At 38.0% G+C, this 16,432-nt stretch overlaps 1 protein-coding gene across 2 annotated transcripts; it reads left to right on the top strand.

Annotated features, from left to right (window-relative positions):
* Positions 1 to 2,108: 2,108 nt before the first annotated feature.
* Positions 2,109 to 15,224, top strand: LOC115753815 (probable starch synthase 4, chloroplastic/amyloplastic). 2 transcript variants are annotated; one of them, XM_030692636.2, is made up of 20 exons: positions 2,109 to 2,337; positions 4,139 to 4,186; positions 4,281 to 4,314; positions 4,391 to 4,469; positions 4,629 to 4,768; positions 5,112 to 5,317; positions 5,564 to 5,698; positions 7,123 to 7,227; positions 7,388 to 7,486; positions 8,514 to 8,643; positions 9,472 to 9,522; positions 9,607 to 9,717; positions 11,365 to 11,474; positions 11,587 to 11,755; positions 12,558 to 12,644; positions 12,974 to 13,045; positions 13,397 to 13,510; positions 13,959 to 14,020; positions 14,121 to 14,217; positions 14,373 to 15,224. In XM_030692636.2, exons 1-20 carry the CDS (start codon positions 2,234 to 2,236, stop codon positions 14,490 to 14,492), a joined length of 2,073 nt encoding a protein of 690 aa, XP_030548496.1. In that variant the 5' UTR covers positions 2,109 to 2,233; the 3' UTR covers positions 14,493 to 15,224. The 2 variants fall into 2 exon arrangements, with proteins under 2 accessions (XP_030548496.1, XP_048130122.1); XM_048274165.1 differs by having other exon boundaries at positions 2,293 to 2,337; positions 4,286 to 4,314.
* The last annotated feature ends 1,208 nt before the right edge of the window (positions 15,225 to 16,432 follow it).

Genomic DNA, 16,432 nt, shown 5'->3' with positions numbered 1-16,432 from the left:
ACGTGGATTTATTTATTTTTTTAAATGTCATTTTTCATCAACAAAATAATTATTAATGACACGTGCCAATTTTGGTTGGAAACTCTCGCCGGAGGCACCAAAGTGATTCTTTTATATTGGACTTGGCACTAAAGTGATATGTTTGAAACTTTTGACACTAAAATGATTTCCATACACAACTTTTGATACTAAAAGTGTACTTTTGTAGGCGTTGAATGGGAGAGCGCAAAAAATGTTTGTAAAATGTCACATTGATTGCATTTATCACTTCACATCTTTCCAACGACTTCATAATGATTGTAATGAATCATTATCTATAATGACCACCATTTGATGCTACAATTCACTAGCCTCAACCCATATTTAGACACACGAAAAATACCAAATGTTAACAAAGTAAAATCCTCGATTATGAATATAACCGGAAATGGAAGCTTATACTAGTAGTTTCGGATAAAACACTCATCATCGGATGCCATGGAATACCAGCGGATTGCGCGAAGCCATTGAACAAGAAAAACACAAGACTGGTTCCAACTGGAACTTGGAACAAATTATCAAAATTATTTCCTCAATTGTTGGAACCTACAACCGTACTAGTGGAAACAGGTTTAGTTCTAGATTCTATCCTGAAATCATGCTCATCCCTAATTGTGAAAATTACCAAAAAGTTATAAAGCTATTGTAATTGTGTCAATTTGGTCCTAAACATTTTGATTATATCAATTTAGTGATAAACCTTTCACAATATGCAAAATTGGGTCCTTTCGATCAATTTTGATTAGATGTTGCTAATGTGGATGTTGGTTGTCACAAATGGCACGACCGATACTAATGTGGACAACTTTTACAAGTCTTTTAAAATTTTGGATCTTTTATAAATTTTTTCTATTCTGTTTCCTTTCATTTTAGTGGGTGAGGGTGACCGGTCCAAATGAAAGGAAAAAAGAAAGAAAGAAAAATACAATAAAAAAACTAAAGAAAAGAAGAGACAAAACGAAAAAAAAAAACCCACCACGGGCATGGCGTGTTTGGTGAGAATCTAACCCCTTTCGGTAGTCGGGGGTTCGAAACTCTCCCAACACGTTTCTCGGACTTAAATGGGGGGCCTTTGTTGGTGGGTCGTGGGGCCGGCCTCCCTCCACGTATAGTCGCCGTCGAAAAGGGCCTTCGCCCCGTCCAAAAGGTGGTTGGTGAGTTGACTCGATTACGATCGACGGATCTTGGATATAAAAAAAAAATAAAAAAAATAAAAAGTAAAAAAAATCATTAAAATTTTATCAAAAAAATGTCCAAAACATCACTTGTACTTAGTGATTTTCGATCAAAATTGGCTAAATGAACTCAATTTGGCAACATATGAAAATGTTTAGGACTAAAGTGGCATAATTAAAAGGTTTCGGTCTTAATTGAATTGATACAAAATTGGGCAAACTGACTCAATTGACAAAACATTTATTTATTTTTTCGATTTTTTATTTTATTTTTCCTTTTTTTTTTTTCCTTCCCCCTTCTTCTTCTTGTTCTCTAGAGGTGGCGATCGGCAAGGGTGAGCATCGCCATCTCGGATGTGGCGAGGCTCACCTTGCGGCGGCCGAGTGAGGCCTTGCTTCATTGCAGCTAGGCAAGGCCGAGCCTCACCAACCCAAATCTAGTGAGGCTCACCTCGTCACAGCTTGGTGAGCTTCACTTGAGGCTAACTAGGTCTTTTGCCTCTAGCTAATCCCCCGTATGGTGATTGGCTGGAAGAAGAAGATGAAAGAAAAAAAAGAAAACGAAAATAAAAAAGAAAGTATTATTTTTATTTTTATTTTTATTCTTTTTCGGTGGGTGGTGGTGGCCTTGCTTAATTTTTTTTATTATTTTTTTTGCTCCAAATCTGTTTTCGAGAAAATTAGAAAATTTGAGGATTAGAATCATTTATACTACAAAACAACTTCTCATCTTTTTCTGTTATGGGAAATAGAATATAAGAATTAGAATCGTTGCCAAATAGGCATAGATTACTGATAGTTGGGTAAATTTAATTATTAAAATAGTGGGTAATTTTAGAAGCTAGATGAATATGAATAATATTTTCACAGATTTACCGCAACTATTTTTGACTCGCGGAACAGTGGCATATCTCCCCGTCCAGACCGTTATCTGGTCCAGCACTGCGACATCGCCTTCTCTGTCTGTCTTGTATGTGTCTCTCTGTGTCTGTCTCCAGGTTACCTTGTCTGCACTGCCAATGGAGGCTTTGATCAAAGCAGCGATCCCGGCGCCAGTTCATCTCCCGAACCGCGCGACAGCTACCCAGAGATCCCCCAATCATCTCTCAGTCTGTCGCTCCCGGTAAGTGCTGAGCAGCTTATCCCCTCATCTACGTGCTTACCTAACACGATCGAGAATGATGTCGAAGCTTGCCGGTTAGTTTTTGTCCAAATTTAGGAGCCCCATTTGGCTTTAGGAAAACCCAACTTGATTTCGAAGGCGAGAGCCGGGTTGCGCTGAAATTGATGGTGGGAAATGAAAGTAAATTAGGAGCCACTACGAAGAGAAGTGGGAAATTAATCTCGAACTGGTTGATCTTCTGGTGCGAATATAGTGCAGTTTGACAGGATGCATTTGATTACTGTATGTCAGTTAATGGCCTCTGAAATCTTTTGTCACGGTACTTCGGTTGACGTCATTTGGACTGATCAACATTGATTGATCAGTTAGAATTTCTTACATATGACATGATGGATCTGCTTCGGTGTCTCTTGGTTGGTGAAAAGTCCTGTTACACTGACTACTGAAGGTAATTTGTAACACCGATACGCGATAGTGTTAATAGTGAAGGGAAGCTCGTGGTGGTTTGATATGAGATGTATGGAGTTAACTTAATTGCTTGTGGGTATGGGAATATGGATTATGGAGTGCTCGGATTTCATCTCTTGAGTTCAAATTGAAGCCTAGAAATATTGCAGTGTCGTGAGGCCCCCGCAATGTCACCTTTTCATAATCTGTTTCTTTCGTTTACGTAAACAATATAGCGTTTGTGAACTCCGAATGGGGTTCAACATTTAACGGTAGCTGGGATGCAATTCGTAATTGAAGTGTGTTATGGGAGATTGAGGAGTCTCTCAAATTGTTTCGGTATCCTTATTGGCAATAGATTACCAAGGAGGCCGAAGGAAAATGTTATTTGATAGTGGGAAAAGGGAAATACATTTGTGAAGTCATTTCTGTAGTTTTCAGTGAATTAGACAGAGTCTGCAGCAGCTAAACAGCTCCCTGAACCATTTGGACCTGCACGCCTGTTATCATTCAATAAGCAGCAACTTGGGGACCTAGCTATTCGCTGTAGAAAGCCAGATGAATGAGCAATGTCCACTGGTTCTTTCTCTGCTAGGAGCAATAGAAACTTTGCTTCCTTTGTTCGTGGAAGTAGAGGTGGGTGTTCATTGGTTGACATTTAAAAATATTTGGTGAAGGTTGTGATGAATTAGTTGGCCATCTGGTTTTGATTTTCCCTTGGACCCAAACTATATGACATTTTGTGACTTCTATAGTTGTGTGGGCACTGACATTGTTTGGGGTAAGAACTTTACTCATTGAATGGAATAGCAAAAGAAAAAGTAAGATTTTACATCTCAACCTTGCAAATGTTTCAGCTGCCATAATGGAGAGACTAGAAGAGTTTGATGGTATGAAACTTATTATTTCTTAATATAGTGAAGTTGAACACATGCCTTTCTAGTTACTCCTCAATACATCGATCGGGTTGCTGAGTTTCAACCTTATAGATTCTTACTTTGAAATTGTTTTTTTATGGGGTCCCTTGATGCCTTTTATGGTGCATTTTTTCATACATTATCAGTATAAAGCTTAGGATATCTTCACACCATGAAACCAATGTTGTGGAGTCTTTACTTTGATCAAACCTCCATTGTACATTATCTAATTCAGCAGCATCTCTGCAGTATTCTTGAGCTAGTAGGCATACTAGCTTATTATAAAGTGGACATGTCTACTTTAGGTGGCATTTCTTCTGTATCTGAGATTTATTTCTCCTTTCATTATACTTGAACCATTTTTTTAATCAAATGGTCGTTTCACAAATTTATATGTTAGTTATGCTGTTCATCTTATCACCTAATGTTAATTACAGGAAAAATGGGGAAGTGAATGGACTAAATTCCACTCCCTCAAATATTGGGTGAGTTGCTTTGCTCTTTGGTTGCATCTTATACACATCGCATTTTTGTGTTCCCTCCATCTTGATGTTTGATTTGGAGCAACTTTCATTGTAGACCGGAAAATCAGGGAGATGAGCAGATGACTGAGGTATTTAGTGATATTCCTCAATCCTCAATATTAATTCTTATAAGCTCTTCTGCTAAACAGGTAGGGTTGATTACAGGAAATTGTTCAACCATCAAATCTCGAAGCAGAGGGAAAACATGCCGACATCTGGTGGCTTTTCAAAGAAGCTCAACAAAGTCTGTTTATCTCTTTTCCTGTTGATTTGAATTCCGTATGTCATCTCAAAAAGCCAAAAATAAAAAAGAAATGAGTTTGTCGGATATCTCAACACCTGTTATTACTGATGGATTGGTGGTAATTGGTTTTCATCTGATGCATCTCATGGTTCCATTCAGATATTTTGTATTTAAACAAACAGCGGCTCCTGGTCATTGAGGAGCTAGAAAAAGCAAACAGTGAGAAACAACTGTTGCTTGGCCAGATAGAGCAGTTTCAGCTGGCAAATCAAGCCGTTGATGGGAGATCTAATGGCACTGTAAGTTCTATCCTTCTTTGGCTGGAGAGTTGATCTGATCTGGATATACCTTGTTGTCCTTGTTATGCCTCTGAACAATAACCTTTGCTCGTTCAACAAGTTATTCATTTGACCGAGTACTTACGACTTTGTTGTCTTTTGCAACAAAGACGGATTTTAGCTGTTCATGGTCATGTATTGTTCTGCGCCTTTTCTCTCTTCCCTTCAATTTGTATTTGTATATTCATACCTCTTTCACAGCCACAAGCTTCCCTTCCTACTAGAGGCAACTGAGTCTTCAGTCAAGTATGTATTATCATCTTTTGTAGGGCTTTCTATCTCATGGTGGTCTCAATCTATGCAGGATAGGCTATCAATTTTGTGGGAGTTGCTGCATCGAATAGACTCAATGGTCCTTACACGGAAAGTCAATATTGAGGAGGCATCCCATTGGAGGAGGCTAATCGTGGATAGTAAAGTTAGTATAGCTGACGTCTTCTCTGATGTCCTGGACCAAAGAGATTCGGAGCTTCTTGAGAAACTTCGTCACTTTGCTGATGGAAGCAAAAGGTAGGTTTGTCTAGGAATATATACTGGTTTTTTTGTGTGCTATAAAATATTTCAGCATCACCAGGACAGGAGATCACAAAATGTGGCACCGTACTCTTTTCTCGTTTTAAATTATAACATCCCTTTGACGTGCTTTCTTTATGATCCACCATCAAGTAGACTCGTAATTTCCAATGACTTGCATATTTCTTTCAACGGTTATCTGTGATCCCTACTAATTTTGCAGTTCATGCCTTTTCTGTTCAGGAATGGTTTTCACATTGTTCAGATATGCACTGAAATGGAACCTTTGGTCTATGTTGGATCTTTGGCATCATATGTAACAGGGTTGAGCTGCGCACTACAAAGAAAGGGCCACATTGTAGAGGTTATTTTGCCCAAGTAATCAAGGACCTTCTCTTTCATACTTTCTTTCTGCAATTGCTTACAACAATTTATGGTATGCCAATTTTTAGTAAAATCTCCTTTAGAAACTTTTTTGTTTGGGGTAGCATGTGCTTAACATAAGACATTTTGCTGGAAGGATGAGAATAAGGGATCACTTTCACATCACCACAGTAGTAAAGCTGATCATTCAGTTGAATTCTGATTATAATTCTCGAAAACTATGAACTGCATTAATTAATTTGAACATTACAAGTTTAGATACATAAGGACCTGCTTACAAGTAAAAGATAAGGCCTTAAGCCTTGAGTTTGAAGAGGATTTTGAAACATGGAGTATGAAAAAGAATGATAGATTTAGTATATTGTGTGAAAAATTTGCACAAATATTAGAATGGAAAGTGATCAAGTACCTGCATCACCTAGCTAAATCCACCATTAATGAAGTATACGTTCTTGATGGTCTTGAGTGTCTTAAATAGGAAAACTTAACCAGAGAAATTAGTGATCTCCATATCTAGTCGAATGCTACCCTTATCAACTCCAAAAAATTCAGAAATTGGGTAGGCATCATAGTATGCCTAGTTATTAGAATCTATCAGTTCCTATATTCGTTGGATTCAAGTTTCAATTTAAATGTATCTTTAAGGTGAATATTGAAATACTGAAATGAATAGGTACACTACTGATATATCGACCCGTTATTTGTCATATTCCTCCATCTATTGATATAATACCCTATCTCATATTGCACAACATAGATTATACTTTGATAGTTTCACCACAATATAATGTAGTTTTGTTAGTTTACAGTCCTATAGTAACTGAAATGTCACATACGGCTTTTGTGTCTATTCTTGAGTGTGATACTTGTCATTGTAAAACAAATTTCTTGCAATGTCTTGCACATAGGAATCATCTTATGTACTTGAAATCAATATATCTCGCCTTTAATCATGGGTCTTACTCAAAACTTCTTAATATGCAGCATCTTAGTTTATATTATGGTAGAAAGCATTTGGGTTTCTTCATCAAACCTTATGACTTGGTTCGATTTTAAGATTCATTAGTTTGATATTCCAATTGATGATTGCTACCTTGAGAGAAAATAGTAAGATGCTTGATGGCTTGCAAATATTTACAACTGCAATATAACATACTCAAGCATGCCCTCACAAAAAATAAGGTAACTAATGATGCCATGGAGCTATTTACTAAACTCTCTCTCTCTCTCTCTCTCTTTTGCGGGGGTGTGTGGGGGGACATTTCTTTATGTTGGAATGCCTCCGCGGTTCAGGCAGATCTATTAGAGCTTTTTATACGAAATAAAGAAAATTGATTTGGTTAGTCTAGCATGATATGAGTCAGGTATAGATGTTGGAACTCCTCATACTTTTATTTAGGAATCAATTTTGGAAACAGGTATGCAAGTCTGAACCTTGCAGAGGTTCAAGGGCTAAGAGAAATTGGGGCAGAATTCTATTCATACTATAATGGTCAGCTGCATGGAAACAGGATTTGGACTGGGTTAGTCATTTGCAATCTTTTCGGTTCTTATTTATATGAAACAGTAGTATTTACCTCGGATTAGAGTGATTGAAATCCTGATAATGACTTCATAGGTTACTGTTTTATGTGGAGTTTAAAATGGAAACAGTAGTATTTACCTCTCGCTCTTTTCTTGCAGAATCGTCTGCGGTATTGGAGTTACTCTCATCGAGCCTATATTTTTCTCATCCTTTTTTAGCCGTGAGAAGATATATGGCTACTCAGATGACTTTGAGCGGTCAGTCAAACATATGTGTTATTTTTTGCACTACTTCGTAATGTGCTTTTTGAAACTTCTGGTCTTGACAAGACCAAGGATACGGTGTGAGCCCGTGTCTAGAAATTCAGCAGAAATTATAAGGGATAACGGCATGGGTAGTCCCTGAAATTTTTCTTGATGTTCAATGTCGTCCCTAGATCTTTTTTTTTTTTTTTAGTTACTGAGTTTTGCAAAATCCACTCAATGCAGTCCTGCCATTAGATGCAATGCCAAGTCACATTCTTTCTTGTTAACATGGACTACCAACTCAGCATTTTGTGGGCCAACTCATCTTATGGGCCCCCTTAATGGAGGACGTGGAAGCATCTGAACCATGCAATTGGACATGTAAGATGCCAACTTGGACACTAATGGTCAATTAGTGATTTAGACGCCACATCAACAATTTATGTTAGTATACTTAGCGGAAGGAATCAAACCCGATTGTTGAAAGTTTAGGGACTACGCATGGCATTCTGCATAATTATAGCTTCAAAGAGAGAGAGAGAGAGAGAGAGAGAGAGAGAGAGAGAGAGAGAGAGAAGGAGAAGGAGAACAGGATGACCTAGACCGAGTGCATGTTTGCGCGTCTTGTCTGCCTAGACGAGTGATATGTTTTCTTCAGCTCAAGAATATTACTCCATAGCTCAAGAATAGTATTCCATTCTTATCTCTGATTGTGCCTTTATTGTCTACTTACTGTGTTTTGCTTTGCTTAAAGACATGTTGTTTAGTTTTTCTTCTGATTCTGCTTCTGAATAAGACCTTAGGAATTTTGCTTCCATCTTTAATAGTATTAAAATATCTAATCCAAAAGTTTAAGCTGATAGATGAAAAAAACTACTTTTTTATACGGGGCATGGATTATACTTTAAGCCATATTTGTCAAACCACTGTCAAATATTTGAAAAGCTTAGTTTATTAGTTGAAAGTGTGATTTAAATTTAAGTACTACAGCAAATAGCAATACCGTATGTGTCAAACATTACCTTCTTGCTACTTTCAGGTTTGCTTATTTCTCCCGTGCTGCATTAGATTATTTGGTCAAAGCTGGAAAGAAACCTGATGTTCTGCATATACACAACTGGCAAACTTCTATTGTGGGGCCTCTTTTCTGGGATATTTTTGTGAAACAGGTAACGCTGGGAGCTGCATTTTTTGTTCTTTCACACTCAGATGAATTTTATGTGAGTATATGTGATGTTAAATCCAAGGCCAACTCTTACCTCTTTTTGGAGCATATAGTTGAATGAGGATACAATCGACACATCAAGAATTAAAAAGCCCTCTGCCTTCAAGAAGCTGTTTTGTAAACCTCCTTGTCTTATTGAGAAAAGAAACCTCCTTGTCTTTAATTTTATGCCAATTGTTATCCCTGGAATAAAGTATCAGTATAAAGCAGGATTAGCCTAATTTATTATTGATAAAGAGAAGATAAAACCATTTCAGTGTGCCTTTACCAAAAAAAAAAAAAAACATTTCAGTGTGAGGTAGTCTACTCGTTGGTTGTCCTATACTAAAACTGCGATTACATTACAATGGAATTAGATCAGCATAGTAATTGCTTTCATCCGGAGATAATGGTGAACTCGACTTGCATGCGGCACTAAGTGCAAGGCTAATGCATCACATAATCAGCCACTGTAAGCATTTCATTTTGTGACTACCTATCTCTGTTCATTGCTGAATCTGTTTTGTAGGTCAGTTATCTTGAAAATGAAATTACTTTAATGCCCTATAAGGAAAATAAAGTTATGCATCAAGCACTACAGATTCATTATAGAAGAGAAAGTAGTATCGTAAGTTTGTAACATGCTGAATAAGAGAACTCAGTAGGCTATAGCAGCATGTTAATATGCTTATGGAAAGGTTTTACCATCCTCATCATTCTGGCATTTAATGATATGCAGTCTCTTCGTTGTCTATGTATTCTTCTAACAAAATCTTATTATGTTTATTTGTAGGGGCTTGAAGGTGCAAAAATATTGCTAACTTGCCACGACCTTAATTCACAGGCATGTAGCTATTTGTCCTATCTGGCTTGACCATTGTATCCTGGACCTCCTCATTGATTTCATTTAGTAGATATCACTTATCAGTGTCTTGAGCAACCTGATAAGTTGGCTTTAAGTGGACTAGAACCTGCTCGTCTTCATCGTCCAGATCGTTTCCAAGACAATGCCAGGGCATCCCTTGTAAATTTGTTGAAGGTAAATTTCTTTAGGTAGAGATTGAATATGTTGGCACATCAGTTTCATGTGATAATTTAGTTAAATTCTTAGAAGTCTAATTTTAGCAAGAAGTTTACTGAATTTATTGTTTGAAAGTTTGTTTCGACAACTTGTCTAGTGGTTAATGTGTCCGGATCTCATCAATTATAAGAAGAAAGCAAGAAAAAGAAAAAAAAAAAAATTCACTGTAACGCTTGGTCTTTTCTTTTTGTGTATTGGCTATTAGTCTGCAGCTCTGAACGGGATTTTTTGTTGTTACCAAATTAATTTACTTTGAATAACTATTTGTGGTTGGCTGGCTGATATGTCTCGGCTAGAGATTTCTGAGCTTTGCACCGATCAACATAACTTGACCGCGACCTTAATTATTCGGTTTGATCCAGACTGGTTCGGGCCTAGCCCAGTCTTCAAGATCCACTATGCAATGATCAGAAAGTTACATTCTAGTGTCTAAAATCTACAAATTTCATCCTGAAGAGAAAGTTCTAGACATCGATTTAGGTAGAGTTTGGAACCTTCATGTAAATTCAAGAAAGCTCATTAAGAAAAGCGTTTCATACTTCAATTAATGTTGTTAGGGTTATTCACTTTCTCCTCTCTGGTATAAAGATAGAAGGGGCACTTTTTCAAGGAGCATTTTTTCATTCTTTCAAATTACCGTTTCTTCAAAACCTTCATCAATCAACTTACAAGAATAGTTCACCATCGTTATTGAGAGCATCTTCTGCTAATAGAACTTTTTGGTTCTCATCCTCAAGGCAGTTTGATCAGTTTAAATGGACGGTTCTTGTGGCGCCGTAAGGACTCAGCTATTGTTTAGTGTGCACTTGGTTTTGGGGGTGGCCCTACTTTCTAAAGTCTTTCTCTGTCTGTCAAATGATTTTCAGAGAGTATAAATGCCTAAATTGAGCGATAATTTTCTGCTTTGTTAGTTTTAATTTTCAGGCAAAAAAGAGAATTGACTTTCTCTAGCTAATCCTATAAAGATGCACTGGCAGTACTAGTCAGGCATTACCTCCATTTAGTTTATTTATGGGCAGTGACAATGAGCCAGTGTATGAGCTATTTTAGCTATTTATGTTTAACATAATAATCTTTTGCCTTTTCTTACTGGATCTAAATCTTGCTAAATTATAAAGAAAAGCCAAAACATCTTTGACCTCTTTGCCAAAAAATACACATAAAGTGATGCCTGCAATAGAATGAATAATGCCGTATATTGCTACATCAAAAAAATTTAGAGGAGTCTACATAACTCTCCTCTTATTCAATGAATCTATGTAGATTCTAAATTTGAAGCTAAATCTTTCTCATTCTACAACAAGCTTTTTCTTTAAATACATAATGTGAGTATATGATTTGAAATTTTGCACGCACTACTCTTTTGGGCAATGATAGTAAAGCCATCATTAGTACCAGAAAAAGATGAATCCATTGCAGAAAGTCACCTTTTTTACTTGAATATAGGGATTGGACACAAGAAACACATGATTTCATTTTCTTCTTTTTTCTTGGAACATTATCCATATCAATCTTGTGTCCTAGACTTGCAATTGTCATTGTTTTTCTTAGGTTATTTCCGACCATCACTTATCCTTTCCTTTCCTTTTTTGGGTAAATTTCCAGGGTGGAATCGTATTCTCAAACAAAGTTGTAATTATTTCATCCATGCACTCCAAAGGAAGGATAATCCGTAATTTCAGCTATGGGTTGGAGCCCACCTTAGCAACTCACAAGTAATGCTTTAATTTACACCACTTTTTTTTTATCAGTAGAGTATATATTGCAACATCGTCTTTCTCCTTTCCTATGAGTGAAATAAACTTCTTTGGTATACTTTCATCATAGGGACAAGTTGCTAATTGCTCCTAGTGGGTTTGACAACTCCACATGGGATCCTTTCCAGGACAAATTTCTTCCCGAAAACTACAGTGCAGATGACTTGGAGGGTAAAGCAGCTTGCAAAGTTGCATTGCAGCAGCATGTGGGTTTGCCTCAGGATGCTTCTATTGCACTTGTGAGTATTGTGATGAAATCCAAAACTATGGAGGATCTATGACTATATTCAGACATTTTGTTGTGTGGTCTCTCTGTTCATGATACTCTACATTGAGTAGTTATAGAGCATGCAAATTTCATTTATTTCATGAAATTGATATTTTTCAAATGTCTTGGTAGATGCAAAGATCGTGCAGGCTGTCATTGCTTTCTGTTATATGTCTCTGTCACAATCTTACATGTACCTTGCAAGCAATTATGCATCCCATGTCAGATATTAATCTTTTGAATACTTGATAGTCTTTTTGCAATCTTGGGAACGAGATAGTCTTTCTACTTAGCAAAACGTGGGACATGGGTTGCAAAATCTCTGCATTGTCACTTCATACAGATATTGATTTGATGCACCTTGTAGGCATGGATTAGTTTCTTTCTCTTTATAGTTTTTATACAACAACTAAAGCTCATGGTGGTAATATATGGGGGCACAACTATGTACATTGAGGCTTCCAGCACCTAATACATGAACTGTTTCCCAATATTCAGGTGGGATCATCTGAAATCACTCAAGAGTTACTGGATTATATAGTATTCTGCAATTACATATAGCAGCTTCTAAATATTGCAATTCGGATTTGTAATGTCATTGGTTTAGTAGCGTCAGTAATGTAAAATGGAACTTATTTCGCGAGCCCAGTTTCTGAATACTATGGTTCTAGAGTCTGTTCATCTTTGGTTATAAAAACATGCTTTTCTTTTTCAATTCCTGCAAATTCCTTTTTGTGCGTATCCCTCAATATAAACAGAATTCCTTATTTCAGGTTGGATGGATCTACCAAGAAGTATCGGATATTGACTTGAAGACACTAAAAACCGTTGTCCAGAGTATCACACATGGGGGTGGGCAGGTTCATATTATTCATCTGTTTTTTACCCAATGAATTGGTAATTCAGCTCTCAGAGGATCTCTTTAAGGAGTGGCAGGTTGCTGCCATACAAATAAACTTGAGGAGATAATGAATTAGTGTTATATAGTAAAGTACCTAAGCAAACTGGCCATGACCTATGCTTAGAGATGCTGCAAGTCGAGAAATCTCATTTACAGGAAAGAAGCTAATTTCACCTTAGATGTGATCTATCCATTCAGAAGGATTGCAAATCAACATTGGCTTTAACTTAGAAGAAATTTTTTGTGAGATATTTACAATACTTGAATGTCATCAACAAATCTGTGCAGCTTATCTTGGCAAGGATAGACAAAATGACAAATCAGGATGGGGCCTCTGAATCTTTCATAAAAGATCTGAAGGTATTGGCAGGAACTGTTGGTTTCCTTTGTCCTTTCTGTGTATGTGCTGTTACTGTCTAAACACATACTGTTACTTGATATTTGCATGAAAAGATAATTTCTTTCCTTTGTTCTTTTTCTTTAACAATCTTATTAGATTTCTTTTGCTGAAAGAAAAATTTTGCTTTCGACTGCTTGGTTCTCAGGCTGCCCGGCCACTGCAGTTATAGTGCAGCATTATTGGACTTGCAATTCTTTTCTTATATTGCTACATATATCAGGGTTGTAGACTTCAGGGTGAGGATGTGTCTTAACTGCACTTGATCTTCCAGAGTGGCTAATTCTTCCCCTCCTAATTTTTCTCATGGGCAGGATGAAAACGTGAGATTCATAGATGGATACGATGAAGCTCTGTCCCACTTGATATTTGCTGGTTCTGACATTATCTTGTGTCAGTCTTTCGAGGATCCTACACTACAAGTGCCGGTATGTTAAGTGCATGATATTATCTGGAGCTGATCAGCTATCAGTCCATTGTATTTTCATCTGGTGCTTGCTGGCACAGCATACTGTGTGCCAAGATTAACAATTGGGAAGATAGGTTATAGCACTTCATTATTATTAAACATAGGTCCTTAAGAATATGCAAATAATGCCAGATACTGTTTGAAGTAAACTTCATTAATGCATTTTTGAGTTGACTCTAAGTCGTGTTTCCATGATCTGTTGGATGGCTTTCTTTGATAAAATGTCTCTTGGTCTCTATAATTTTTATCGGTTATTGAGTAAATGATCTTTAGAAATCATGCGAACTAGACCTGCAAGGCCCTCGTAGCTGCTGTTTTCCTTCGTTGAGCATTCATCTGCACAAAGGACTTCACTGTGCAATTTGCTTCTTCCTTGGATAATTAAGGTGCAATTGAAGTTTTTGCAGATGAAGGCATTGAAATATGGAGCTGCTCCAGTCGTGCTGTCTTCTTCTAATGACAGATCCAGGTGACCTTTTCGTGCGTTGATCCAGTATTTTAATACCCATACATTGAAATTTAGGAGCGTGTTCAAGTGCCATTATTTTTCATCGTTGGCGTCCAAACAGGCATGTTGTTGATCCCGACCATGATATCTCAGAGTACTCACAGTTCATAAAGTCCACGTTTGAGAATATATCTCTCAAGCAAGCCCTAGACGAAATGGTGAGTACCTTGCTAATATATCACAGACGTCTAGATCTATCTATCCCTGTGATTAGAAACTTAAATCTACCAGCTCCGGCAATATGATGTTTTAAGTTGCTAGTTGATCTTATTCTTAATGGTATCTTTTGGACATTTGTTGCTTGTGATTTTAGAGGAGTAATCCCTTTAAATGGAAGCGAAAGATGGCGGATGCAATGGACAAGGACTTCTCCTGGGATGCAGAAACCTGCGACATACATATCTCTGCTTATGCAGCTCTAAAGAACTTGTAGAGTAGTTGTAACAGTATGAGCAGGTGTATGACTGTATAATATAGCCGTCGGTCATAGTACTGTAGAACCTGCCTGAAAGCCGCTTTATGATCGGGAAATCCTTCGGAGAGTCCCTGCAAATTGGCCCGATGCCTGGCTACTAAGAAGAATTAAACAATAAAAGCTGGGCGTCATTTACCGGGTTTTATGTAGTGCAATTCTTTGTTTCAAGGTACCTATTTTCTGTGCCAGTAAATTCGTTTCTGGTCGTTGGTGGTCGGTCCAATGTCATGGATGTTGTTGTTGCTGGCCTCTTTAGCAGCGAAGTGTAAAAGTTGATTGCTAAAAGAACCCATGCCTTACTCAAACCGCGGCCTCAGGCTGCTCCAGATGGATGCGATGCCGGCGGAGGTGGGAGTGCGACAAAGGAGGCTAGGACTCGAAGCCGGTTGCAATTGAGATTTCGATTACGAGCCAGAGGTCAAGTGATTGGAGAGGAATCCTACATAGGTGGGAACAGGGCGCGAGCGTTTTTGTAGGAGGATAATTTTGTCTCTCCAGCCAAAAAGCTGTGCCCCCAGCATTTTTGGCCGTGGAAATAGACTCAGTTCTTGCTTTATGCGGTTTAATGAATCAACATCAAAGGGGGAAAAACTATTGAGAGGGATTTTCTTTCGCATGTCGATCATTTAGCACTAGAAGAAAATCATGTTATTTTGTTCGGGGAAGCATTGCTTAAATTTACATTCGCCTGTAAAACCTGTCATATTACTGTGTGCACCAACATTTCATGTTATATGTAACATCTTTAAGGAAGCACAAGGAAAAATGTGGGAATAACATTTATATCCTAACAAGAATGAAATGAACTTTTCATGTTATATGTAATATCTTTAAGGAAGCAAAAGGAAAAATGTGGGAATAACGTTTATATCCTAACAAGAATGAAATGAATGTAGGAAAAAATTATCCGGACTTGTTGGTAACCTGAGCTCTAATACTAAGTATTGGGTAGTCTTTGGCTTCTCTCATTTCGAAAAGTTAGTTCAAAGTACGAGACTTTTCCTCACATTTATAAATTAATCACCAGTCCCTTCCACAGCCGATATGGGACAACTCCAACATGGAATAGGAGTTTCGGCTGAGGGCACAGGATCTAGCTTGGGGTTCGAGGCGTTCGCCGATGCAATTCCTCCCAGTCATCCTCTTTGTTATATCTCCATCGCATGCGGCTAGTGTGACTTAGTGAGGGACTCGAAGTGGCTTTATTAGAGGTTACGGTGCATTTTTCACCCCCATCGAAAATGACTCCTTGTTAAAATTTGCGAGATTTGAGAGCGCGCTTAGATCATTAAAAATTGAAGTTTCTGATAAATGACATTGACGTTCAAGCCGCGACCGTTGTTGAATGGTGTGTGGCCAGGGCCTTTGAGGCCCCATTGTTAGTTGAGTAATTGGGCTGGGCCCTATGGGCCCATTTAATGGGCTCATTCTGCAAGGTCGAATACATTAAAAAGATGTATTGGGGTTTTGGGCTTGGGCCAACCTGAGAGAGCCAATGCCTGGACTCGGTTCGTTGGGCGGGCCTAGGTGGGACAGACATTAAGCACGCATTTAGATAAGTGTCAACCGCACCAAAATCGTCGCACCCTAAACGAAAAATCTACTTCATCCCTTAGTGTACGGTCTTTGACTCATTGAGTCCTCCCGTGTCTCCCAAATGGTCATGACTCAAACTGAACATTCAATAACAGGTACCTGTGGACCCATCTCGCATAATTTTTACAATATGTAGATAATTTCACTAGATGGGCGGGACCGAATGATTTAATCTCGGGGTCGAGCAGAGCCCGGCCATTGATCACGTATAACTCGACATCATTCATGATGTCTATCTATACCCCCGCGTTCATGGCCCATCCCCAAATTCAATTCAATTCCAACCAAAAAGGGCAAAGATC

Source organism: Rhodamnia argentea, chromosome 1 (genome assembly GCF_020921035.1).
Source record: "Rhodamnia argentea isolate NSW1041297 chromosome 1, ASM2092103v1, whole genome shotgun sequence".
In the NCBI taxonomy this organism is placed as follows: Eukaryota; Viridiplantae; Streptophyta; class Magnoliopsida; order Myrtales; family Myrtaceae; genus Rhodamnia; species Rhodamnia argentea.
The sequence above is the reverse complement of the archived record's forward strand: the minus strand, read 5'-3'. Positions and strand labels throughout refer to the sequence as shown.

What these genes read in the sequence shown, in the direction of transcription:
- LOC115753815 (XM_030692636.2), top strand. Translation starts at nt 2,234, where the DNA reads ATGGAGGCTTTGATCAAAGCAGCGATCCCGGCGCCAGTTCATCTCCCG. An exon ending in GAGATGAGCAGATGACTGAG is followed by an intron (nt 4,315 to 4,390) that starts GTATTTAGTGAT and finishes GGTTGATTACAG; the next exon opens with GAAATTGTTCAACCATCAAA. An exon ending in GGAAACAGGATTTGGACTGG is followed by an intron (nt 7,228 to 7,387) that starts GTTAGTCATTTG and finishes CTTTTCTTGCAG; the next exon opens with AATCGTCTGCGGTATTGGAG.